Source organism: Mustelus asterias, chromosome 11 (assembly GCF_964213995.1).
Source record: "Mustelus asterias chromosome 11, sMusAst1.hap1.1, whole genome shotgun sequence".
In the NCBI taxonomy this organism is placed as follows: domain Eukaryota; kingdom Metazoa; phylum Chordata; class Chondrichthyes; order Carcharhiniformes; family Triakidae; genus Mustelus; species Mustelus asterias.
In genome coordinates this window covers 66736949-66760988 of record NC_135811.1, presented here as the reverse complement: position 1 = coordinate 66760988, position 24040 = coordinate 66736949, and the positions used below count along the sequence as shown (strand labels likewise).

General features: G+C 40.9%; 1 protein-coding gene across 3 annotated transcripts in view; it reads left to right on the top strand.

The window, feature by feature from the left end:
- Positions 1–24040, top strand: part of LOC144500569 (protein TANC2-like) — a 1073639-nt gene that overhangs the window by 890674 nt on the left and 158925 nt on the right. For all 3 annotated transcript variants that reach the window (XM_078223699.1, XM_078223697.1, XM_078223698.1), the window contains 3 exons: positions 8988–9219; positions 12632–12798; positions 14945–15552. In XM_078223699.1, coding sequence (XP_078079825.1) covers positions 8988–9219; positions 12632–12798; positions 14945–15552 — 1007 coding nt within the window. The remainder of the gene's footprint in view (positions 1–8987; positions 9220–12631; positions 12799–14944; positions 15553–24040) is intronic.

The following is a 24040-nucleotide window of genomic DNA, read 5'->3' as shown; positions in this document are numbered from 1 at the left end:
ATACCATCTTGTTGAGCATCAACAATTTTAATTGTTCCAGCCATGCCTTTCAGCTAAGCTTGGGAGTTCCCATCCTAGAACTACAGCATATTTGATGGACATCTGGTCCATTGTGTCCGTGCCCAGTCTCTAGAAGAGCAATTCACCAAATTCCAGTCTTTTGCCTTTACCCCTTAGCCCTATAAATGTTTCCTCATTAGATAATGATCCAGTTCACTTTTGAAAGCCATGATTCAATCTGTCTCCACCACCCTCTCAGACAGTGCATTCCAGATCCTAAATAATCTGCCATGTAAAAAGTTTCCAATGTCGCCATTGCTTCTTTTTCCAAACACTTTAAATCATTGTCTTCTGGTTCTCAATCCTCCCACCATTGGGATCATCATGGAATCATAGAATCCTACAGTGCAGAAGGAGGTCATTTGGCCCATCGAGTCTGCACTGACCACAATCCCACCTAGGCCCTATCCCCATAACCCCATGCACTTACCCTAGCTAATCCCCCTAATACTAAAGGGCAATGACCAATCCACCTAACCCGCACATCTTTGGACTCAAGATGTCTCAAGACTTTGAAGATCTCTGTCATATCCCTTCTCAATCTTCCCTTCTCCAAAAAGAACAGTCCCATCTTCTCCAATCTATCTCTGTATCTGAAGTTCTTCATCGCTGGAATCATTCTTGTGAACTTTTTCTGCGCACATTGTAAAATGTGTGGTGTCCAGAAGTGGATGCAATATTCCAGTTGAAGTCGAACTAAAGTTTCATACAGGTTATTTTTGCACTCTCTACCCCTATTGGTAAAGCCCAGGCTCATGTATGCTGTTACAACCAGGAGAACACTGCTATAAATTTTCCTTAATTCTGAAAATTGACCTCTGTGTTTCCTGTCACTCAGCAAATTTCATATCTGTATTGTTACTGTCCCTTATATTCCATGATTCCAACTTTGCTCATTGTGTGGCACTTTATGAAATGCCTCTTCAAAGTCCATATACACCACATCAGCTGTGTTATCCTCATCAAAAATTCAAGTAGGTTAGTTAAACATGATTTTCCTCCAACAAATCTAACTTTCCTTAATTACCCCACATTTGCCCATGTAACTTTTAATTTTAGTCCTCGTTGTTTAAAAAAAATACCATTTTCAATTCAGAAGTCCTCTGACACCACCTGTATCTAAGATAGATTGAAAATTATGGCCAGTTCCTTTGCAATTTCAATCCTCCCTCATTATTCTTGGCCACATCTCAACTGGTCCTGGTGATCTATCAAATTTAAATACAGCCAGGTTATCTAATACCTCCCCCTTAGACTTTAAGCCCACCCACTTCCTCAACTACTTCCACTTTTATCATGACATGGGTGCCATCCTCTTCCATGGTAAAGAAGTTGCAAAGTACTCATTTAGCAGCACCTCAACATGTCTCCATGCATAAATCCCTTTTGTGTCCTCCTCCTTTTACTTAGTTATGCGGCTATAGAATATTTTTGAATGCCCTTTAATGTTAGCTCTTTTCATACTTTCCTTTCGCTTCTCTTATTTGATTTTTTTTTCAATTCCCCTCTTTTACAATGAGTGTGCCTATCAATTATATTACCTATCTGACATATATAATCATAGAAATCATAGAAACCCTACAGTGCAGAAGGAGGCCATTCGGCCCATCGAGTCTGCACCGACCACAATCCCACCCAGGACCTACCCCCACATATTTTACCCGCTAATCCCTCGAACCTACACATCCCAGGACTCTAAGGGGCAATTTTTTTAACCTGGCCAATCAACCTAACCCGCACATCTTTGGACTGTGGGAGGAAACCCACGCAGACACAAGGAGAATGTGCAAACTCCACACAGACAGTGACCCGATAATATGCACCCTTTTTCTGCATTACTTTGCTGGATGAAAAAAGAGATAGTAAATTGGATTTGTTTGCCCTACCTTTTCCCCCTCCTGGATTGTACCCAAACTCTTTCCTCTTTAAAGGCAGTGTTCAGTCTTATCTGATAATTTTGATTCCAGTTCATCTGCCAGATATTTTCTCACCCCATTGAGGTTGGCTTTAATTATACTCGCTCTGGATTGCTCCAGCTCCTTGTCCAACTGAAAACTCATGACACAATGATCACTGTCCCTTGAGCGTTGCCCCACTGACGCATGATCCACTTGGCCCATCTTATTTCCAAAACCCAGGTCCACCTTTCTCCGTGAACGGGAAACATGTGAAAATTCTCCTGAAAACGCCCTCGGAATCTTTTCCCTTCTCTGCCCTTTACATTACTCACTTCTACTATCTCAGAATAATTGAAGCCCCCCATTATGACTGCTCTTTAATTTTTGCACTTCACTGTAATTTTATTGCACATTTGTTCCACTACAATCTTCCCATGAGTTAATAATCTATAGAATACATTGGCCAATCTCATGGTACCTTTATTGATAATTATCAGGCGGATGGTGGTTAGCACTGCTGCCTCACAGCACCACGGACCCAGGTTCGATTCCTGGCCTGGGTCACTGTCTGTGTGGCGTTTGCACGTTCTCCCTGTGTCTGTGTGGGTTTCCTCCGGATGCTCCGGTTTCCCCTCTCAGTCTAAAAGATATGCAGGTTAGGTGAATTAACAGTGCTAAATTCTCCCTCAGTGTACCTGAACAGACGCCAGAATGTAGCGAATGGGGGATTTTCACAGTAACTTCATTGCAGTGTGAATGTAAGCCTACTTGTGACTAATAAATAAACTTTACTTTATCCCATAGACAAGTAGATTTTCCAGGAACATTTTAGGACGTCATCTCTTTCCTAATGTTCTTCTTAAATAATATTGCCAATCTTCCTTCTTTTTGTCCTTCCCTATCAACACCTTGAATTCAGGGATATTTTGTACCCAGGTGTGTGCTCTTTTGCATCTCTTCAAGACACACGATAAACCTACCTCTCTAACCAAGCTTTTTGTTATCTGCCCTAATGTCTCAGGTGGCTCAGTATCAAATGTGCTTTTTCCAACTCTTGTGATTTTCCTTGGGACATCTTATTATGTTAAAGGCAATACACATTGCTGCCAGCAATGCCATGGACCACATTTGTACCTTACATTAAAAAAAACTCAATAGAACTTTTACTCTTTGAGTTTGGTAAAATTTCACTGTTATGGTCTAATTTAAAAATAGGGAACAGAATAAACGTTACTTCATTTAATAGCTTCCATGAAATGCTTGAAGACATTGTTATTTCAAATATTAATCAACCCATAATGTCAGGACAGCATCTAATTGGGCCTGTACTCGTTGGAGTTTAGAAAGCTGAGGGGAGATCTTATAGAGACATATAAGATAATGAAGGGGCTAGACAGGGTAGAGGCAGAGAGATTCTTTCCACTTAGAAAGGAAACCAGAACAAGAGGACACAGCCTCAAAATAAGGGGGAGTCAGTTTAGGACAGAGTTGAGGAGGAACTTCTTCTCTCTGAGGGTAGTGAATCTCTGGAATTCTCTGCCCATTGAAGCAGTGGAGGCTACCTCGTTAAATATGTTTAAGTCACAGGTAGATAGATTTCTGATCAATAAGGGAATTAAGGGTTATTGGGAGCGGGCGGGTAAGTGGAACTAAACCACTATCAGATCAGCCATGATCTTATTGAATGGCGGGGCAGGCTTGAGGTGCTAGATGGCCTACTCCTGCTCCTATTTCTTATGTTCTTAATTACCTGAAGTACAGTGCAGGTAGTTTAATTGTGAAAAACCATTTTAATAAGGAGCAGTGAAGTTAAACTAAATCTAAATTGGCCTTCAAGCACAATATTTTTTCTCTGCATTATTAAACATCAGTGATTTGTGACCTGACAGCAAGTGGCATCCATATCCTTTGTAAAGCATCTTACTGAGGTTATTTGCTTTGTGTCCTGCCCGGCAGAAAAGAACGAGGTAACCCTAGGCCTATTAGTCAGGTTAAGAAAATAAAAAATATTTTGGGAATAATAGCAATAAGGATAGAAACCAAAGGATATGCATCAACTTCCACAATCCACAAATAGATGCTAATGTCTGCCATCAAAATAACTTGTTTTTTTGCACCTTGGAAAACATCCCAAGGTACGTGGTAGGGGAGAAACAGGTTATGCACATTCATAAAAGAGTTAGGAGAGTTGACTTAAAGCATGGTCAAAGATGTCTGAGACATAGAACTTAGAAAGAAAGAAGCAAGGATATAGGAGGGTATTCCAAAGAATGAGGTGAGAGAACTGAGGGCTATTGCTATTAATGACAAAGGAAATGAAAAGTGAGGTGATATACAAGAAGCCCATGTTTAAGAACCAAAGTGAAATCGAATGGGGTCAGACCTTGAGGCATTTATAAAGTAAAAACTGTTCTGAGGTATGGAGAGACAGTGGGAGTTTGCAATGTTCATAGAATCATACAAGGATTACAGCACAGAAAGAGGCCATTTGGCCTGTCAAGTCTGTGCCAGGTCTTTGCAAGCGCAGTTTAGCTAGTCCCACTTTTCCATCCTTCCCTGTAGCTGTGCAAATCTTTTCCCTCAAGTACTTATCCAATTTCCTTTTGAAAGCCACAACTGAATCTGCTTCCACCACTTTAGGCGGTGCATTCTAACCGCTCACTGCCTAAAAAGGTTTTCCTCATGTTACTTTTGGATCTTTTGCCAATCACTTTAAATCTGTGTCCTTTAGTTCTTGACCCTTCTGCCAGTGAGAACAATTTCTCTCTTATCTATTCTGGCTTAACACCTCATTATTTTGAACACAAAATCTCCTCTCAACTTTCTCTGACAACTTCAGGTTCTCCAATCCATCCTTATCACTGAAGTCTCTCATATCTGTTACCATTTTCTCATCGGTCTTTTCTGTTGGCCCTCAAAAGCTTCACATTTTAGAAAGGACAGTACGCATTACACCATCATACTTTATTGATGTCATCAGATCGCATTCATCTGCCACTTCTTTTCCCAATAACTGTAATTTTTATTATCCAAAATTATAGTTTAAACAAAATAAAAAGCACATAGTTCACAATTATATCCCTAAGTCGTAGCTTGTGTGTCTTTTAATAAGTTAATAATAAAGGTCTCAGCTTCTTCCACCAGCCTAGACATGAGGATTTTGTTATTTGAAAATGGATTCGGTATCTGAACATGTGCAATGTGCACAATTTCTCAGTAATGTTTAGTTAGCTCAATGATAGAAGCCTTCTCTCTCTAACAAAATATATTTAAGCTGTTGTTCAAAATCACTTTTAAAAACAAAAGTTAGGGGTCAAATTCCAGAGACTTTATTCAAGTAAAATTTAGTTTTTGAATATTTTTAAAGCTGTGCAAAGGGTGAAATGGGAGTGAGTTTAAAGGATAAATAGCAAAGGCTCTTAAATATTGTCACTTTTGTTTGAAGATTAGAAAATATAAGCATTTAAATTCTAACAATAGAGTATTTGAAAACAGTGTAAATAAAGAGAAACTGTTTCCAATGGCTGTGCCAACTATTTAAGTTGTTTGGCAAAGGATTCAAAGGTGACAAAGTAAAATTGTTTTTGCATAGTTAGAATTTGGAATGCATTGCCTGACAGGGTGGTGAATACAGATTCAAAAACAGCTTTCAAGAGATAAACATATATATAATTGAAGGAGAAACAAATGCAGAGACATGGGGAAAGAACTGCAAGTTTGACTAACTGGTTGATCTTTGAAAGAACCGTCATAGATTTAATGGACTGCATGGCTGACTTCTGTGTTGTACTAATCTATTTTTGCTGAGTGCTAACAATTAGAGAGTGAGAATTAGTCTCTCTGTCTGTTGGTTTTTGTCTTTTCCTCGCTTTCTCTCTCTCTCTCCTATCTGTGGCACACCCAATGTCCTCACATCCCTTCACAACTTAGACATGAAATGCATCAATGAAACATCTTATTCCACTCTTCAGGATGCTCTGAAAACAACACCCCCTCCACCCCCAACTATTATGGTTGATTAAAACTTGTCTTATGAATCAGCAGTCTTCATTCAATAATGTTTATAAACTTGCTTTAGTTGCTAATTATTTGTGATTCCGTTTGTATTGCGACAAATACAAATAGCTTTTCTATTGCTGAAGTTATAAAAACTGCATTTTTAATAAATCTCCCACAATTTTGAGCAGTAGGGCAATTCTCTAAATTATTAAAATCCCTTTTGAAACACATACACAATTTATACTTAAGGTTCTGAAGTAACTGCTCTTATTTACTGATATTTCATTTCCCTCATGCTGTGATGATTGATAATTCCTTCCCATGGTGTGATTACCACTTGCTATTAAAACAAAGAAGGCATCCGAAAAGTGGGGAGATACATGCAATGAAGAATGATGTTGCTAATTGTGATACCTTTGCAGGAGAGAAAGACTGGGTGCACATGGAATTCTAGTACCAATTTAAACTGGTTTAATCTGGTTTGATCTATACACACACACACACACACAACAGGCCACAAGAGTGTGCTATAAAAATAATTGTAATTTTTTTGTAAGCTACATTTTATTTTTGAAACTGTTCCTCACCCACAGAATGACCGGCTTTATTTAGACCATTTTCTGTGTCAATGTTACAATGAACAGCTCCAGGGTCCCGGGTTCGATTCCCGGCTCGGGTCACTGTCTGTGTGGAGTTTGCACATTCTCCTCGTGTCTGCGTGGGTTTCCTCCGGGTGCTCCGGTTTCCTCCCACAGTCCAAAGATGTGCGGGTTAGGTTGATTGGCCAGGTTAAAAAATTGCCCCTTAGGGTCCTGGGATGTGTAGGTTAGAGGGATTAGCGGGTAAAATATGTGGGGATAGGGCCTGGGTGGGATTGTGGTCGGTGCAGACTCGATGGGCCGAATGGCCTCCTTCTGCACTGTAGGGTTTCTATGATTTCTATGAATAAGCGGAAGAAACCCTGTTGCATCAATGAAACCCCTGTTTCTCCAGGCCATTTTTGAAGTTACGTTCTCTGCCTCCTGCAAACATATATTTTAATGAAACACAAGTTATTTATAGAACAGCGTATGTGCTACACATTGTATTGTTGACTGATAAAATGTAAATTTGCACCTCTGGTCTCACATTGTGTTCTTGATCTACAATAAAATAAAATTGGCTCATGACAGTCTCTTAGCCACCACCTGCTGGTATGTTAGAGAGTAGTACCAACAGAGTCCTATCTGCTCTCTTCGTCCGCTAGAATATGAAATAAATCAACACAAACTGCCGTCTTTATGGTTCATTGTCTAAAATAAAATAACTTCAAATATTCAGAAAATTATTTTTAATGTTGCTTTTAGTACAGACTGAGGAAGTCGTGTTTCTATTCTGAATGAAAGAGAGCTCTAACGGAGCTGAATTCTTCAATTTAAAATTCAAGGGCCAAATCCTGTTCCCAAAAGTAACAAACAAGCTGAATTGCAACAAATGCTCGGAGGAAACCTACATAGCCTCATTCTTACAGCACCTCCTTATCAATTCAAACTCCCATCAGCTGTTCTGACATTATGCCTGGACCAATTTTATGCTTGTTGCTCTGTACAGATTAATATTTTATTTCTATCCCTGAAATACAGACAAAGCTGAAAATCAAGGTTGACCTTAGATTAGTCATTGTAATGGGGTTTATTCAAAAATATTTTCCAATTGTCAACTGGGTGAATCATTCAGTATTGACTCGAGCGAGACAGCAACAGCACAGTAATAAGATACTATTGTTAAGAGTTTGATTTTGATCATCACTCACATGTTTGGATCAATAAAGCATTTATTTGTATTCAAAATGTAATTTTCTAATAATATTTGAGTCTCTTTGAAGTCATTCAGAAAAATCTTCCCAGTTTGGGAAAAATAAAATGGGGAACAAATGGGAGACATTCTTGTATCATTTAGCAGTAGCCAGCTGTCATTTGTTTCTTTAAGATGTTTAGTAGACAGATGTGATAATTCTCTTGGAAAATGTTTAGTTGTACAAGCACCTTTCTTCTTTGTCTCAATTCCCATAATGTTCTCCTAACTGATCTTCCATATCAAACTTCATGAGTTGCAATTCTACTAAATCATTGTAGCCCCTGCCTTCACCCCTGTAACATCTCAAAATTCCTCTCGGCTCGAGTAGCTGATAGGTTGTCTTGACAATTTTTTGTTCTCATTTTCACATCTCCTTGCCTTTGCCTCTCTCTATCTTGGCAATTTCCTCTGATTGTTGTGACCTCCTAGACTTTCTATTCCTTTGACACCAGGTCTGTTCGTACCTTTCGGATTTCATCGGGAAAAAATGTTTAACCTTTACATTAATCCTCATTGAGAATTGAGGCACACTGATCTCTCATCTATTGGATCTGGATTTGAATCCAGCACAGAAAGATGCATTACAACCCTTTTCTTTCTTGACAGCTGTTAAGAGGAAAATGAGTTTAAATACTCTCATTCCAGTCACAGTAGATGACATCCACAATACATATTGTCCTTTTTTCTTTCACACCTCAATGCACTTCGATCAATACTGATGCTGAGACCACCAACATGATACCTGATAAGTTGCAATATTTTTAATGTGATGCTTATAACGGAGCCAGAGGTCCATTATAATTGTGTCAGCCTTTACATTGTTGAAAAATTGGCCGTTTTTATCTAATTTTTAGTTAATCAGAGACCAGTTTTAACAATATCAATTATATTTACAATAATATGTGGTGGAACTTTGGCAGCACAGAAACTGAGAAATGATGAAACTTGAAGCAGAATTTCAGAGGAAAAATGAAAAACTAAAGTTTCAGGCCTAATGCAATGGCAAATTCTTTGAAGAGCTGTGATTAGTTCTGTTTATTGTTCTGCAGCTTTTTGTTCAAACTTGAATTTGTCCCAAGAATAAAGTGCGATCAGATCAAGTGTTTGCTTTCCGTTTTGGCTGTATAGGTGGTTTTATAGTCAACTAGGAAACTAAAAAGATATTAAAAAAATTCATTAAACTTCTCTTTCCAGGTGGTAGCCTATCATTACTGCCAGGCAGACAATGCCTACACATGCTTAGTTCCAGAGTTTGTACACAATGTGGCAGCTTTGCTCTGTCGATCTCCCCAACTTGTTGCATATAGAGAGCAGCTCCTTCGGGAACCACATTTACAGAGTATGCTCAGCTTGCGCTCCTGTGTTCAAGATCCCATGGCATCGTTTAGAAGAGGAGTTCTGGAACCACTTGACAACTTGCGCAAAGGTAGGTCAACTTTTGTTGAATGGAGTTAAGTTCTAGAAATTAGGACCAGAATTTTACTCTTTCTGCACAGGCAGGGATGTGTGTGAAATTGAAGGGATGGGATTCTCTCCGGATCCTGCGAGCTCTGACCAATTTTTAGGCTGGCAGTAAGATTTAACCTCCATGAGGGAAGCCCAAAAAAGTGAGGTGCGATGCCATTATCAGATCCCTCCTTCTGAAGTCAGGCATCAGCCCTATCCCCCTGAAGGTTGGTGACCTCTGAATCTCCCATCGGCCTCTGCCCTGAGACCCTGATCTCTTCCCACTTCACCTTGGCCTTCCCAACCCTCCGTGTCCTGGGACACCTTGAACTTGTCCAGGCGTCTGGTGACTGGTTTGGCTCCAACGTCCTCTTGCGTTGTTTCTTCTGTCCACCGCAGCACTGTCACTGCAGGGACTAGAAAGCTGCCACCCAGTCACATTGGCCAGCAGTGCTCGGAGGTGGGCCTTCCTCCTGAGTGAGCAGCTGAAATGCCACCTGCTACTATTTAGTGCTAATTCAAGCGTGAAATGACTGCAGGGTGCTCAGGATGGCAGATATTCTTTGGGTGGTGGGATGTGAGACCCTGCCATCCAAAATATTTGGGCCTAGTTGTTAGTTTCTTTTGACATAGTGCTTTGGAGAACTTTAGGAAAGGTAATACTGAGATTTGTTTTGCAATTCCCAATCTCAGCTGTGTTTCTGTTTGGAGGTATTGTATCTGATACCTTCCTATAAAGGGAAGAGAAAGTTAGACAGAATTACACACTGGAATTCTTTCATGTACTTCCAGGGTGGCTGAGAACACGTTATTGCAGAATCCTACAATGCAGAAGGAGGCCGTTCGGCTTATCAAGTCTGCACCAACTCTCTGACAGAGTATCTTATCTCGTCCCTCTCCCCCACCGTATCCCCGTAACCCCATACATTTGCCATGGCTAATCCATCTCATTTAGAAATCTTGGACCATGAAGGGGCAATTTTTTTTAGCATGGCCAATCCACCCAACCTGCACATCTTTAGACTGTGGGAGAAAACCGGAGCACCCGGAGGAAACTCACGCAGGCACAGGGAGAGCATGCAAACTCCACAGACAGTCACCCAAGGCCAGAATTGATTCTGGGTCCCTGTTGCTGTGAGGCAGCAGTGTTAACCATTGTGCCTGACTTGCTTTGCTCCTGCAATCATAGCAAGTATGTAGCCCAGAAATAAATCGTAAGGGGAAAGATAGGCATAAAAAGAATAACATATAGTACTAAGGGATATATGCAGACAAGGTGAACATAGTGATTAGAATTCTATACTTTCCCTAAGACCAGAGTCTGATTCTAGACTTGTTGGATTCCAAGTTTCTTCATTCTGCTTGAATTGGACTCAAGTAAGATGTGTAATGATTGTGGATCAACTTTGTGGATGTACTTCAATTTATAACTGTTCACAATTTGGAAACCCACAAACGTACTCAGGTGACTGGTCTGAGTAATGGAAATGCCACTCCATCTTCTGGTCTGGAATAACGTTCTAAGGTTGCATATTTAGGCTTAATATTGGGACCAGCAGACACAACTTTAGCCTACAACTAACCCAAGCTCTAATTTAACCAGAAGTTTGTAATGTAAATAACAGCTGCATAAATGAAAAATGCTACCTCCCTTTGTACTAATCTTACAACCTTGACAGTGTGATTCATCCATTAAAAAAACTTGAATGACTTCAATAGCATGATTTCCAATTAAATTCTGCCATTTTTGTCCACTCTCATATCTAAAATAGTTAAGGCATTTTTTACCATTAAATATTGTTACAAATGGTCATAACCTCCAGTGCCTCAAATGGCAAAGCATTTATGAATCTGAGTTTGCTGACAAATTCCTAATAAATAACACACTACTCACTATTTTTAACTGATGTTACTTGCTTAACTTATTATGATTTTCCTTTTCTATTTGTAGGCTCAAATAACATCGGATAGCTGTATAAGTGACAGTTTTTTTCTATTTTCTCTTAAACTAATATTGCCTGTTGCCTACTGTTTAAAGGAACTCTGTCTGAAAGATAAATAGCAAGAGCTTGAGAAGGAGCAGTGATATAATGACAAAGCATATCCTCCAGTATAACTGGTTAACTTTCTTATCTTGAGCATGAGGTTGATAGAAATAATGGAGCAAATGTAGGAGCCCTCAAAGTTTACCATCAATATTCTATAAACGATGTAACTGCCTCCCTCAAACTGTAGCTGTAAAAGAAAACCTCTGTCTCTTGGACTTTGTACAAGCAGTGGACTGCATGAGGGATTCCATATTCTGCAACATCTTTTGAAGTTTTTCCAGTCCACAAGACCTCAGCAAAATTATAATGAGAATCAGCAATGGATTGTAATTACAAAGCAGCTTTAAAAGCATTTCACAGGTGTGAGGAAAGTGGAATGAATAGCAAGTCAAGAAGGGAGAGAGAGCCATGAAGCGCCATGGGTGATGCAAACACTTAAGCCAGATCTTTATGCTGTGCTCCGGAACAATTTATATCCCAGGTGCTCAAATGGAATTCCAGTGATGAAACGTTGTAGGTTGCTTTTTTTTGTCCGCCTACTCCTTTTCACGACTATTATCACCAGGAAATGTGCCCTTCACTGAACAAATATTTAAATGGGAAGTCCATTATTCCTTGCTAAAATAAGATGGGTTGGTGAATGCGTGGTGGTGTGGAGGGCTGTGGGGTTGCCAATTGACATGTTATCAGAAATCCTCCCAAGCTGTGTATCCTCCCAGAGAATACTTATGTAAATTTTACTTACATAAATTTTGCTTACATAAATTTTGCTATCTTTTATTTATTCTATCTGTAAGGAATGTTTTCTCACGGTAATAACATATGCTTTGGGTGTTATTCTATTTTCAAACAGTAAATCCCAGAATGGGGATAAATGTAATATATTTACAATGTAATTATATTGGATTGTAGGCAGATTTAGAACCTGAGCTGATATTCTGTTTCATAGACAGCACGCACTAATCTGTAAAACATCTAATTGATACTGCTTTCCTTGAAGATGTCCAAACAGTGGCAGTTGTTACAGCTAGGAACTCTTGGTGTCAAGTAATCTAAAAACCTCCGTCTCCGATCAGCAGCATTACAGATAGATTTAACCCTCAAACTGAAATGAGAGTCATGATAATTCGATGATCTATCTCTTTCTCAGTCCATTCAACACCTGTCATCAGAGAAATATAATTTGAAAATCCACTAGTTCAATATATTTCCTCAATTTAATGAAAACTAACTTTAATGCATATTTTGCAACAAAAAGTCGTGTTTTTAGTCTTATGACCATTTTGTACATGAAAGGCTAATGTTTTCACTGGTACGGTACTTACCGATTTTGGTTTTTTTCAGAGCGAAAGATTGCAGATGAAGATTATATCCTGTTAATTGATGGTCTGAATGAAGCAGAGTTTCACAAACCAGATTACGGAGACACAATTGTGTCCTTCCTCACTAAAATGATTGGAAAATTCCCAACGTGGCTGAAGTTAATAGTGACAGTTCGAACAACACTTCAGGTATTGGTTACATGACAGGAGGGCTAAAATCTTGGGCAAGGTTATTAAAGATTGTCAAGATAGTTTTTGCTTTCATGAGATGCTAAATGTAGCTAATAAGTTTGGACTTTGATGCCTGTGTCAATTATAGTTAAATACGGGGTTATAGTTTTCAAATTGACATCCGATAAGTGGTGTCCAAACTTTATGCTTTATGTTGGGTGTGTATTTACACAAATTTGTTCTTGGTAGAATTGCATATTGACATTGATCTGGCACTAGACCACATTCTGCTGGTAAAAGCATATAAAGACCAAGACATTTTGTAATGTTAATATTGCACCAATATGATTAGCTTATCCCCTGCATGGTATACTGTACCCTGCTCTGGACCGTCAGTTTGTTTTCCCAACACTGGAAAACAATTTTCTTGTAAACAAGTAAGCCACCTGCTTAAATAGTGAATTTTGCTGTCGCCCAAACCATTTCTTCTAGCTTCTGGCATTGGTTAAAGTTAAGAATTTATATTGGATGGAGGGGAATTCTGACCTCTTCATAAGGAACTTTGCTAATCCAATACCAAAGGCCATTAGATCTTCAGTAAGAGCATCTTAATTTGTTGCAGAGACCCTGGATAGAGAGAGTAAAATTGACCATCTTCCCACTGGAAGTGTAGAAGTGCGGACATGTGGTGAAGGCAGGAGCAATCTCAGCTGTCATACTGTATGGTTGAATAGCCTGCCTTTATTGTCCTGTCTCCCACCTGATAAACAATAAAATGATTGTCTAAAATAAGAAAGGGCTTCTGGTGCCTGTGGAACTGTACAACAGTAAAAAGTCAAACATCTTCGGGGGAGAGGGGAGAAATGAGCAGAAAAAAGCAGGCAAAAATTCATCAGACCACCTATGGAAAGTTGTATTGGGTTTTAATCGGTCTTCATTTAAAAAGACATTAACATATTAGAAGGGTTTAGGAGACAGTGACAAAGATGAAACAGAATGACGATATATATTTAACTATAGTGAAATCCGCAGCTCAAACTGAGAAGATATAAACGGGCTAGTTTGTCCTGCCATCCAGCTGGTGTTCTGTGACCAACCCAGTTTTGTCCTTCTCGTGCTTCCTACATTAAAGATCCCATGCGGTGTAAACAGGCAAAGAAAAATAAGGAGGGAAGGCAATACTTTTTCTTAATTCCTTATTCATTCATGGCATTACCAGCATTTGTTCTCCATCCCTTACTGCTCTTGAAAAGGCTCACTAGACCATTTCAGAGGGCAGTTCAGAGTCAGCCACATTGTGTGGCTCTGAAATCGCATGTCGGTCAGACCAGATAAGGATAACAAATTTCCTTCTCTCAAAGATATTAGTGAACCAGATGAGTTTTAAAAACAATCTAACAGCTTCATGATCACCATTATACTACCTTTTTATTCCAGATTTATTTATTAATTGAATTCAAGTTCCCCAATTGTCATGTGGAATTGGAACTCGTGCCTCCAAATCAGGAGGCATGAGTTCCAATTCCACATGACAATTACTAGTCCAGAAACATTACCATTATGTCACTGCCCCTTAATAAAAACATTCTCAAATCAATCCTGGTAGAGATTTCTCCTTACACAACCAGTTCTTTTGCCCCTTGTTGATAGCTGTGTCTATACAGTGATTTCACAGCAGTTATACGAGATCATACTGGGCTTTTTGCTTGTTGATGAGATGTAGTCTCTTAATTAGATTGGAGCAGTGGACAGCTTGGCACAGAAATGTCAGATAAGCTGCAGAAAATTATTTGCTCAGCAGTATCTCAGCAATATTTTCCCAGTAGCGGATCATAAAATGACAAAATGAAAATTTTGAATCACATCTGCTATAGTAGGTGTGTTGCTGACGACTTGCACGTTTGAATTTATCCAACTATTTATCCATATTCAAGCTTTGACTTGGGTTCACTTCCGAGTTCAGTCATCTTCCTTCATGTTCTTGGACTCTTAGTGAGAAATGTATTGTCTTGCTGACCTTTACTCCATTGTGTATTGATGTCTCTGTCGTGAATTGAGACCATTTACCTATGGTTACTATAAACCTCTAAGTCTTACACTGCTGCTGTGATATAGTTCCCTTAAAATCATTTTATTTTTTCCTAAAGAAAATGTTTTTTTACAGGAAGTGGCCAAACTTCTTCCATTCCACAAAATCTATCTGGACAAACTGGATGTAAATGAGGCAATAGATCAGGACTTACAGGCCTATATCCTTCACCGAATCCACAGCAGTCCTGAAATCCAGAACAACATCTCTCTCAATGGTAAAATGGACAACACAACGTTTGGCAAACTCAGTACTCATCTCAAAGCTTTGAGCCAAGGGTCATATCTCTACCTAAAACTAACCTTTGACTTGATTGAAAAAGGATACTTGGTGCTTAAGAGTTCAAGCTACAAAGTAGTACCTGTTTCCCTCGCAGAGGTCTATCTTTTGCAGTGCAACATGAAGTTCCCTACACAATCTTCATTTGAGCGTGTGCTGCCACTGCTGAATGTGGCTGTGGCATCCTTGCATCCTATGACAGATGATCAGCTTTATCAGGCAATCAATGCAGGAAATATTGATGGCAGCCTTGAATGGGAGGACTTTCAACAGCGGATGGACAATCTTTCCATGTTTCTGATAAAACGGCGGGATATGACACGGATGTTTGTTCACCCATCCTTTCGAGAATGGCTGATATGGAGAGAGGATGGAGAAAAGACAAAGTTCCTCTGCGATCCCAGGTGAGAAATTGTGACTAACATCTCTTTTATGTGAAACTTGGACAGAGGAATGCTGATAATAAAAATCTGTCTCATGTTTTCTTTATAAATTGGATAATATTCAGAAATTTAATAAGCCTTACCCATACTCTGGATCTGTAGTTTTAAAAAAACTCTCAGTGGCACAGTGGTTAGCACTGCTGCCTCACAGCGTCAGGGATCCGGGTTTAATTCTGGCCTTAGGTGACTGTCTGTGTGGAGTTTGCACATTCTGCCCGTGTGCATGAGTTTCCTCCGGATGCTCCGATTTCCTCCCACAGTCCAAAGATGTGTAGGTTAGATGGATTAGCCATGGTAAATGTGTGGTTTACAAGGATAGGGTGGGGGAGAAGGCTTGGGTAAGACACTCTGTCAGAGAATTGATGTGGACTCGATGGGCTGAATGGCTGCCTTCTTTATTGTAATGATTCTATGACCACATTGTGGAAATGTTATATTCTGACTGCCTGAGAAAATCATCTTGGAACATTATAAATATCAAGAATATAATACAGTCATTTGTCCTATTATAATTCATACCAGTACATCATCTTTTACTGCATTTGCTTTTGGATAATCTTGTTTTAGAGTGTTGGATTAATTTTCCAGTGCTTATAGTGTCTGAACTGCATGACAATGTAAATTCAAATTGTCTTCACAGGTTCCACTTCAGTTGTCGCATTGAAGCGCTCAATTTATCTGCTTTTCGAAACTGCAGTTGAATATACATGTACTTGTAAAGAGCTGTCTAATTCTGCCATTTGAATGTATTGAAATACATTTGTGATTATCTTCCACAATCTGTTTATTTTAGATATGCTACAGTAATGGTACATTGCATTCCAGGGGATAACAGAGTCGGATTATTGGTTTCTATTGTTTGTTTTCTTAGCAAGTGTTCCTGCCTGAAGCTACAAGCTCAATTCAGGATGAATTTGCATTTCAAATTTTCAGGGGATTGATGTTCCTTGATGCTCATTTCAATTATCACTGTATATAGTATAAACATATGAACATATATATTGATGTATATGATAATTGGAAAGGTATTGTTTAAATATTGGTTTGTGCCCATGGAGAATTTTACTGTTTTCAACTTGAAGAATGCTGACGGCATACACAAAAAATAGAAGCTGTGTAAAGTGAACAATTTTTGAAATAATTGGAAATGTGCAAGTTTTTTCATCTGGGAGCCCCATGTCCAGCCTGGCAGTAGGTAATAAGGAATACAAATTAACAGTCAGTTTCAATCTACCAGCTCAGAAGGTGGCATCTACCAAGGATCACATAAGTGCAGAACTATCTTCTTTCGTGACATTCCTTAATTTCCACAAGTTTGCTGTGCTTTTAATGGAAGTATTCTAGTTGGCTGCCTTTTTCATTCCTAACTTTGTAATGTTTATTCCTGTCCCCTGACCTTTGAACCCCTGATCATGGTCAGTGATTTTTGTGATTAGCTTTGTCATTCTTGAATTAATTCATCCATTATCCAATACTGATGCCTTTTTTATTTGATTTCATTACACAGGAAGCTGGTCCTGCTAAAAAAATCTGCAGCACTTTCCTGTAGTTAACCCCGCCAGTAGTTGCTTGTCAACTCAAGAGGCTACTTTGTTTTTTATTTTTTCCTCCGAGAATATGAATTCAGGTTCTTTAATTTACAAATTGCCTTGAACTCATTAGGCTACCGTCTTTCCTCACTTTGAATGTGTGCTTCTGAGATTTAGATAATATAATTTCCCTGAGTAGCAGGGTGCTTAGGAGAAAGATCCAAAACTGCTTTTAGATCTTGGATATATTCGTCCTTCTCCTAGGGAGCCTGCAGCCCTTTTGTTGAACGTTAATTTCAGGCAACTTTACATTTTAGCTGGCTACTCATTTTTAAATCGGTTTTAATTCTGCATCTGATGCCCAGATTTTCCATTGGTTACGTTTTCTTGCATTTCCCAAGAATTCCCACTTTCTTGCCTATTTACCATTCCTTTGGCTCTTCAATGTCTTGATGTTTTTGTCTGTTCATGCATGCCAATTTACCTTGTCAGTTATATCCACAGATGCCTAGGATTTGCTGTTATCCATATGTAGATATTAAATACACTTTGTATATTCCCTTCCTCAGAGAGCAGTGGAGGCTGGTCATTGAATTTATTCAAGGCTGTGTTAGTTAGATTTTTGATATTAAAGAAAAGGGGAGTCGGAAGAGTTATGGGGGCAGACAAGTGGAATTGAGAGCACAACCAGAATGCCGTCATCAAATGATGGAGCAGGCTCCAAGGGCCGAATAGTCTACTCCTGCTCCTAAGTCCTCTGTTCCTATATTCTTATGATGTACTGTATGTTTCTAGCATTTTCTGATTTTGCTTCAGATTTCCAGCAGCTGCAGTGTTTCACTTTACACTTTCTATTTTGTTCTACTCATTCTGCCATCCTGCAAGTTGTCTGCATGTCTGTCAAACTACTGCCCCTTCTTTACTCCCTGTAAAGTATGAATTAATCTAAGTTTATTCCAGATTAATAGCTAGTTTCTCTGATTCAGCCTTGTTTGGATCCAGTTCATCTCTGCTCCAACTTGGTTTACACTCAGAAAACTTGCAGTTATTTGTGGATTAGCACCATTGGTGGGTTTCTCATTTGCTCACATACTTCGACTTGTGAACTCTCTTGTTCCAGACTAGTCATCGACACCAAGGTTCCTGCCATTTATAATTGGCAGCTGTGTCTCACCTCACTGTTTGCTTCAGGGCATCCGCTGGCAGTACATAACGGCACTGTGTGAAATACTTCATTAAGGCAGATGAGTTTTCGATCTATAAGACCTCATTATTTTAAACATAACCTTTTGGTAGATTGACCTAAAGATCAGTTTAAAATCAGTAAAATTGATGAATAATGATTATTCTCCTCAGAGTTTTTATGAGAATAATTCGTCAGCTCAGAATCTTCTGAATATTGATCGCTCTTTTCCCAAAAAGCCTCCTACTTTGTCCACTGATGTACAAGAGGAATACTTCAGTAGTTTGGCTGATCAGGCTTTCTTTCATTTAGTTATCTTAGCTTAATGTATCCTCTTTATAAATAGTTGCAATGACCAGTTTTCTCTACTTGTTATTATACTACTTTTTGTGCAAGTTCTACCATGAGATATAGAAAGTCACGTTCACTATCCCTTCACACATTCACCTCGCTATAACATTTTGGCCATGTTGTAGCTCTTTTCTAGTAGTTGTTGTATATCGTAATTCTTTATATCTATTGGGGTAGACTATTCAAAGCATTTTTATCTATGGTACTGTAGCGTGCAGAGCGTCTTAACATTTTTATTCCATCTCTTAGCCAGTTTTATGTTTTATTCCATCTACATCTATATACATGAGACAGGATTCTCCAGCCATTCATGCCAGCGGGATTCTCCAGTCCCGCTGCAGTGAATGGAGATTTGCTAAGTGCCAAATTCTCCATCCTTGCTTGCAGTGGTGGCGAGGCATGAACGCTGGAGAATTCCGGCCATGGTTTAATTTCTTTTACACAGTGTTGGCTGAAGTGGTATTATTGGCACGAAATGCCAGAGGTTGGACTGTTTCACTCCTTGATACTCCAAAGCAAATTTCCACAAATTTGCTGGAGAATTGATTATATTGCAACAAGCATCACAGTGAGTCAGGGCAAAGTAGCTGATGCCCCCAATACAGCTCCATGGTGTTGGGCATTGGGTCTGCTTTAGTACAATGTCATTTAGGAAAACTGGTGTTCTGAATTGCTTAAGATCTTTTATCCCTAGTCACATACACAAACCATATCTACAAATTTTACAAAGAAAGCAGTAATATAAATGCATGAATGCAATCATTCTCTGTGAATGTTTACTTGGCACCAAGAGGTATAAATGATCATAATTGATCGATAGGTTTTAAATGATCATAATTGCCAAGATAATCCCATAACAACTATTTGCTGAGTAAGAAGTCTCACAACACCAGGTTAAAGTCCAACAGGTTTATTTGGTAGCAAATGCCACGAGCTTTCGGAGTAACCCCCACAACTTGCCTGGACTTGCAAAATCTCACTAGCTGTCCTGTCTGGAGACAATACACATCTCTTTAACCTGTGCTTAATGCTCCCTCCACTCACATTGTCTGTACCTTAAGACTTGATTAGCTGTATTAGCATTGATTAGCATTCCAATCATTCTGTAAATTGAGTTTGTGTCTCTGTGTGCCCTGTTTGTGAGCACATCTCCCACTCCACCTGGCGAAGGGGCAGCGCTCCGAAAGCAAGTGGCATTTGCTACCAAATAAATCTGTCGGACTTTAACCTGGTGTTGTTAGACTTCTTACCCAGTTCTATTCACAAACAGGGCATATAAAGACACAAACTCAATTTACAAAATAATGGTTGGAATGCGAGTCTTTACAGGTAATCAAGTCTCAAAGGTACAGACAGTGTGAGTGGAGAGAGCGTTAAGCGCAGGTTAAAGAGATGTGTATTGTCTCCAGACAGTCCTGTCCTGTCAGTCTCACTAACTGTCCTGTCTGGAGACAATACACATCTCTTTGACCTGTCCGTTCCTAATTGCCCTCGAGAAGGATGTGGTAAGTTGCAGTCCACTTCTCCAACTGGAGAAGCTGGCTGGTGAGCAACCACACCCTGGGACATACGATGGTGCCTCCAGCATTGGCTTTCAATTATTTCTAGATAAGAACACTGCCTGCAATGCACCCATGGTCAGACCATTGCTCGCCTGCAATCGGCCACTTGTACTGACCTTGAACTCCACCCACCCAAAAAGGTGGTCCTCCCACTTCAAGGGCTCTCACTTACTGACTAATTGAGTGGTCAAAGTCAGATTTGGCAAAGGTGTGGATCATCTTCGAGACTCGGTCCACCACTTACTACCCTCCTTGTGTCATACAGCAACTTCTCTCCATCACCATTGACACACGCAATATCACCATTCCTCTCCCCTTTGTCACCCTTGAACCTCTCCCCATTATCTTGGACCCTATCACTTCCACATGCCTTTCTTCCACCTATAGCTGACACCTATTATGGAGTGAGGGATGGGAGGGTCTGGGTAAGATGCTCTTTCGGAGAGTCAGTGCAGACCCGACAGACCAAATTGCCTCCCTCAAGGTTTAGGCCTCCCAGGGGATGCTCGCCAAGGTCATCTGTGGCAACAGATCGTGGAAGGCAGCAGGTCACCTCAATCTCAGATGTGGATCCTGGGGATGCACCTAGACATAGCAAGCGGGTGAGGAAGAGTAAGAAACTACAGGCATCAAGTGAACACGGGCGAACCTAGGCATTGGTAGAGATAACTCACCAGTGTAATATCACTCTTGTATCAAACATCACTTTGTTCACTCGTACAGGTCCTCCACGATGCCATGTCATGACGCCATGCTCCGTAAACCCCCATATGCACTCGGCGCGGCATCCCTGTGCAGTGCGGGAATGGTAGCATTATGTCTCTCCCACCTCCCAAACTGATGATGCAGTAAAGATGCGCTGCTGATGATACTGCCTCCCCCCCACCTTCCTGCATCAACACCCAGGCTTCTCATGTCTGCCAATCATCTCTAGTGATGAGGATGCCAAGGGCCGAAAATGTGCTCAGTGTTTGCTCATCTCAGACGTAGGTGGAGACAAACACCAGGAGCCCTGACCCCAGACGAGGCAGTAGAAGATGAGATTTGTCATTTAATGTCTCTGCACCCCATTTCAAGTCTGTCCGTTGGCAGGACACGTTCAGCTCTTTGTCGGGCAGGAATCATGATGTGGAGATGCTGGCGTTGGACTGGGGTGGGCACAGTAAGAAGTCTCATAACACCAGGTTAAAGTCCAACAGATTTATTTGGAATCACGAGCTTTCAGAGCGCTGCTCCTTCATCAGGTGAATAGTGCTCCGAAAGCTCATGATTCCAAATAATCCTCTTGGACTTTATTTAACCTGGTGTTGTGAGACTTCTTACTGGGCAGGAATCGGACATATCACTGAGGATGAGAGTATTGCTCCATTATTCTCCTGCAGGGCCCTGCCCATGAATGTAGCAGGCACCTCAGTGGCAAGAGGATGTCAGACCCCATGGCGGGAGAAGTCATCACCCCCTAATCCTGGACGTCCCCAAACCAAGCGGCCAAGCCCTATACGGATCCTGGCCATTGCCTGAGGTCCTTCTTCCTCCTCTGTAGGTTGACCCTCGCTGCCATCCTTGACATCCTCCTCATCTGAGGAAATGTGGCGCTCCTCTATCTCCTCCTGTCCAGCTGCTCATCTCGCTGTAGTGCCAGGTTGCACAAATTGCAGTAAACCACTGACGATGCGGGGCACTTTCTGGAGGCTGTATTGGAGGGCTCCTCTCAACCGGTCCAGATACCACAACCGCATCTTCAACAGTCCAAGCACCCGCTCAACCAGTGCACTTGTTGATGCGTGAGCTTCGTTGTAGCAAGTCTCAGCAGATGTTTGTGGCTTCTACACTGGCACCATCAGCCATCCCCTGATTGGATACCCTTTGTCCCCGACGAGCCATCCCTCCAACTACTGACCTCCCTCAGAAATAGCTGGGATCTGCGAGCGCTGCAAGATGCAGCTATCATTGGTGTTCCCTGGGAAATGGGCACATACCTGTGCAGTTCTGAAACCAGCCACTGGCTTAGAGGTTCAGGGCGGCAGTAACTTTCAGGAAAACTGGCAATAGGTGACCTCCCAGTCCATGTGGTGCCAACTCTTGCATTGCCTGACACAGGTGGTCCACCATCTTCCAAGATTAACACAATCTTCTCCAGCACTGAACTCTGACATCTGTAGGTTGGGAGTTCTACGTCAGTAGACCCGTGGCTGGTAGTGTCTCCTCCAAGGCTCTGCCATGTGTGGCTCTAATCACAATGGCATATCAATGCCATTGCTGCCGGTTGATTGCAACAGCACATCGATACCACTGCTGTTGGTCAATCTCAATTAAAAGATTTGCCAACTCTAAAGGCTCCGTGATTTTCCAGAATTCCATCACACAATATCCACTTCCCCACAGTTGTCCTCCTCAACTCCACTTGTATGAAGCGGTTTAATCCTTCAGATTCTCACTGGTCCACATCAAATCGGGTGCCAATCAGTGGCACGTTCATCTGTTGCAATGCTGACTCAATTGGCAGAATTGACTCATCAAGAAAGGGTTAGGGAGCTGACCAGGCAACTGGCTTTCCTTTGTGGCAAGCGAGGCACACCTAATCTGTGTAAAATCTACAATTAGCATGTCAACTTCATCCTTAGGGGACACCCTCAACCCTGAGTTCACATGGGCTCCAAATTCAACCTTACACTTGACCCCTGTGCTAACCCTATACATTCACCTGCTCTCACCCACTTTCCAGCTGCCACTCTGGAAGAGCAGTCCCTCAGCAGTGATATTGCCACAAGCCCAGCAATGAGGACATGAGAAACCAGCTGCCAGATCCCTTTAAACCTAGAGGCTCACAAACATGAAGGGCCGCTAAGGCCTGCGAGTGACCCCCCCCCCCCCAAAACGAGATGCCAAAAACAAATCCCCCTTCCCGGGAGGGAGGGCTTTCTAGTGATATTATAAAGTATTAAAAGGAGGTTCCCGGACTTCCTTAGTGGATTTCGCGTTGCAGCACCGGCGAAGGCTTGGAAAATCAGAAGTTGCGACCTCATCGAAGAGAATTGGGTTTTCTCAATCACACTGAATTTTCTGCCCATGTCACCTTTTTCATTGATGCCTAACACAGGCTCAAAATTGCCCCCATTGTACTTCTCCTTATGCTATATGTGTCAGGAAGTTTAGAAACTACCAGCACGACTGAATGGGACAGACATTCTAGGTATTGATTTGTAAGCATAGAATTCTTTGGTATCTCTCCCTCCCCACAGTCAGTTTGCAGCTGCAGCAGGTAATCAAGAAGGCAAATGGAATGTTGGCCTTTATCGCGAAGGGGATGGAGTATAAAAGCAGGGAGGTCATGCTGCAACTGTACAGGGTACTGGTGAGGCCACACCCAGAGTACTGTGTACAATTTTGGTCCCCTTATTTAAGAAAGGATATATTAGCTTTGGAGGGGGTACAGAGAAGGTTCACCAGGTTGATTCCGGAGATGAGGGGGTTAGCTTATGAGGAGAGATTGAGTAGACTGGGCCTGTACTCATTGGGGTTTAGAAGGTTGAGGGGAGATCTTATAGAGACATATAAGATAATGAAGGGGCTAGACAGGGTGGAAGCAGCGAGGTTATTTCCACTAACAATGGAAACAAGAACTAGGGGGCATAGCCTCAAATTACGGGGGAGTCAATTTAGAACAGAGTTGAGGAGGAACTTCTTCTCCCTGCGGGTAGTGAATCTTTGGAATTCTCTGCCCAATGAAGCAGTAGAGGCTACCTCGTTAAATGTGTTTCAATCACAGATAGATAGATTTTTAACCATTAAGGGAATTGAGGGTTATGGGGAGTGGGCGGGTA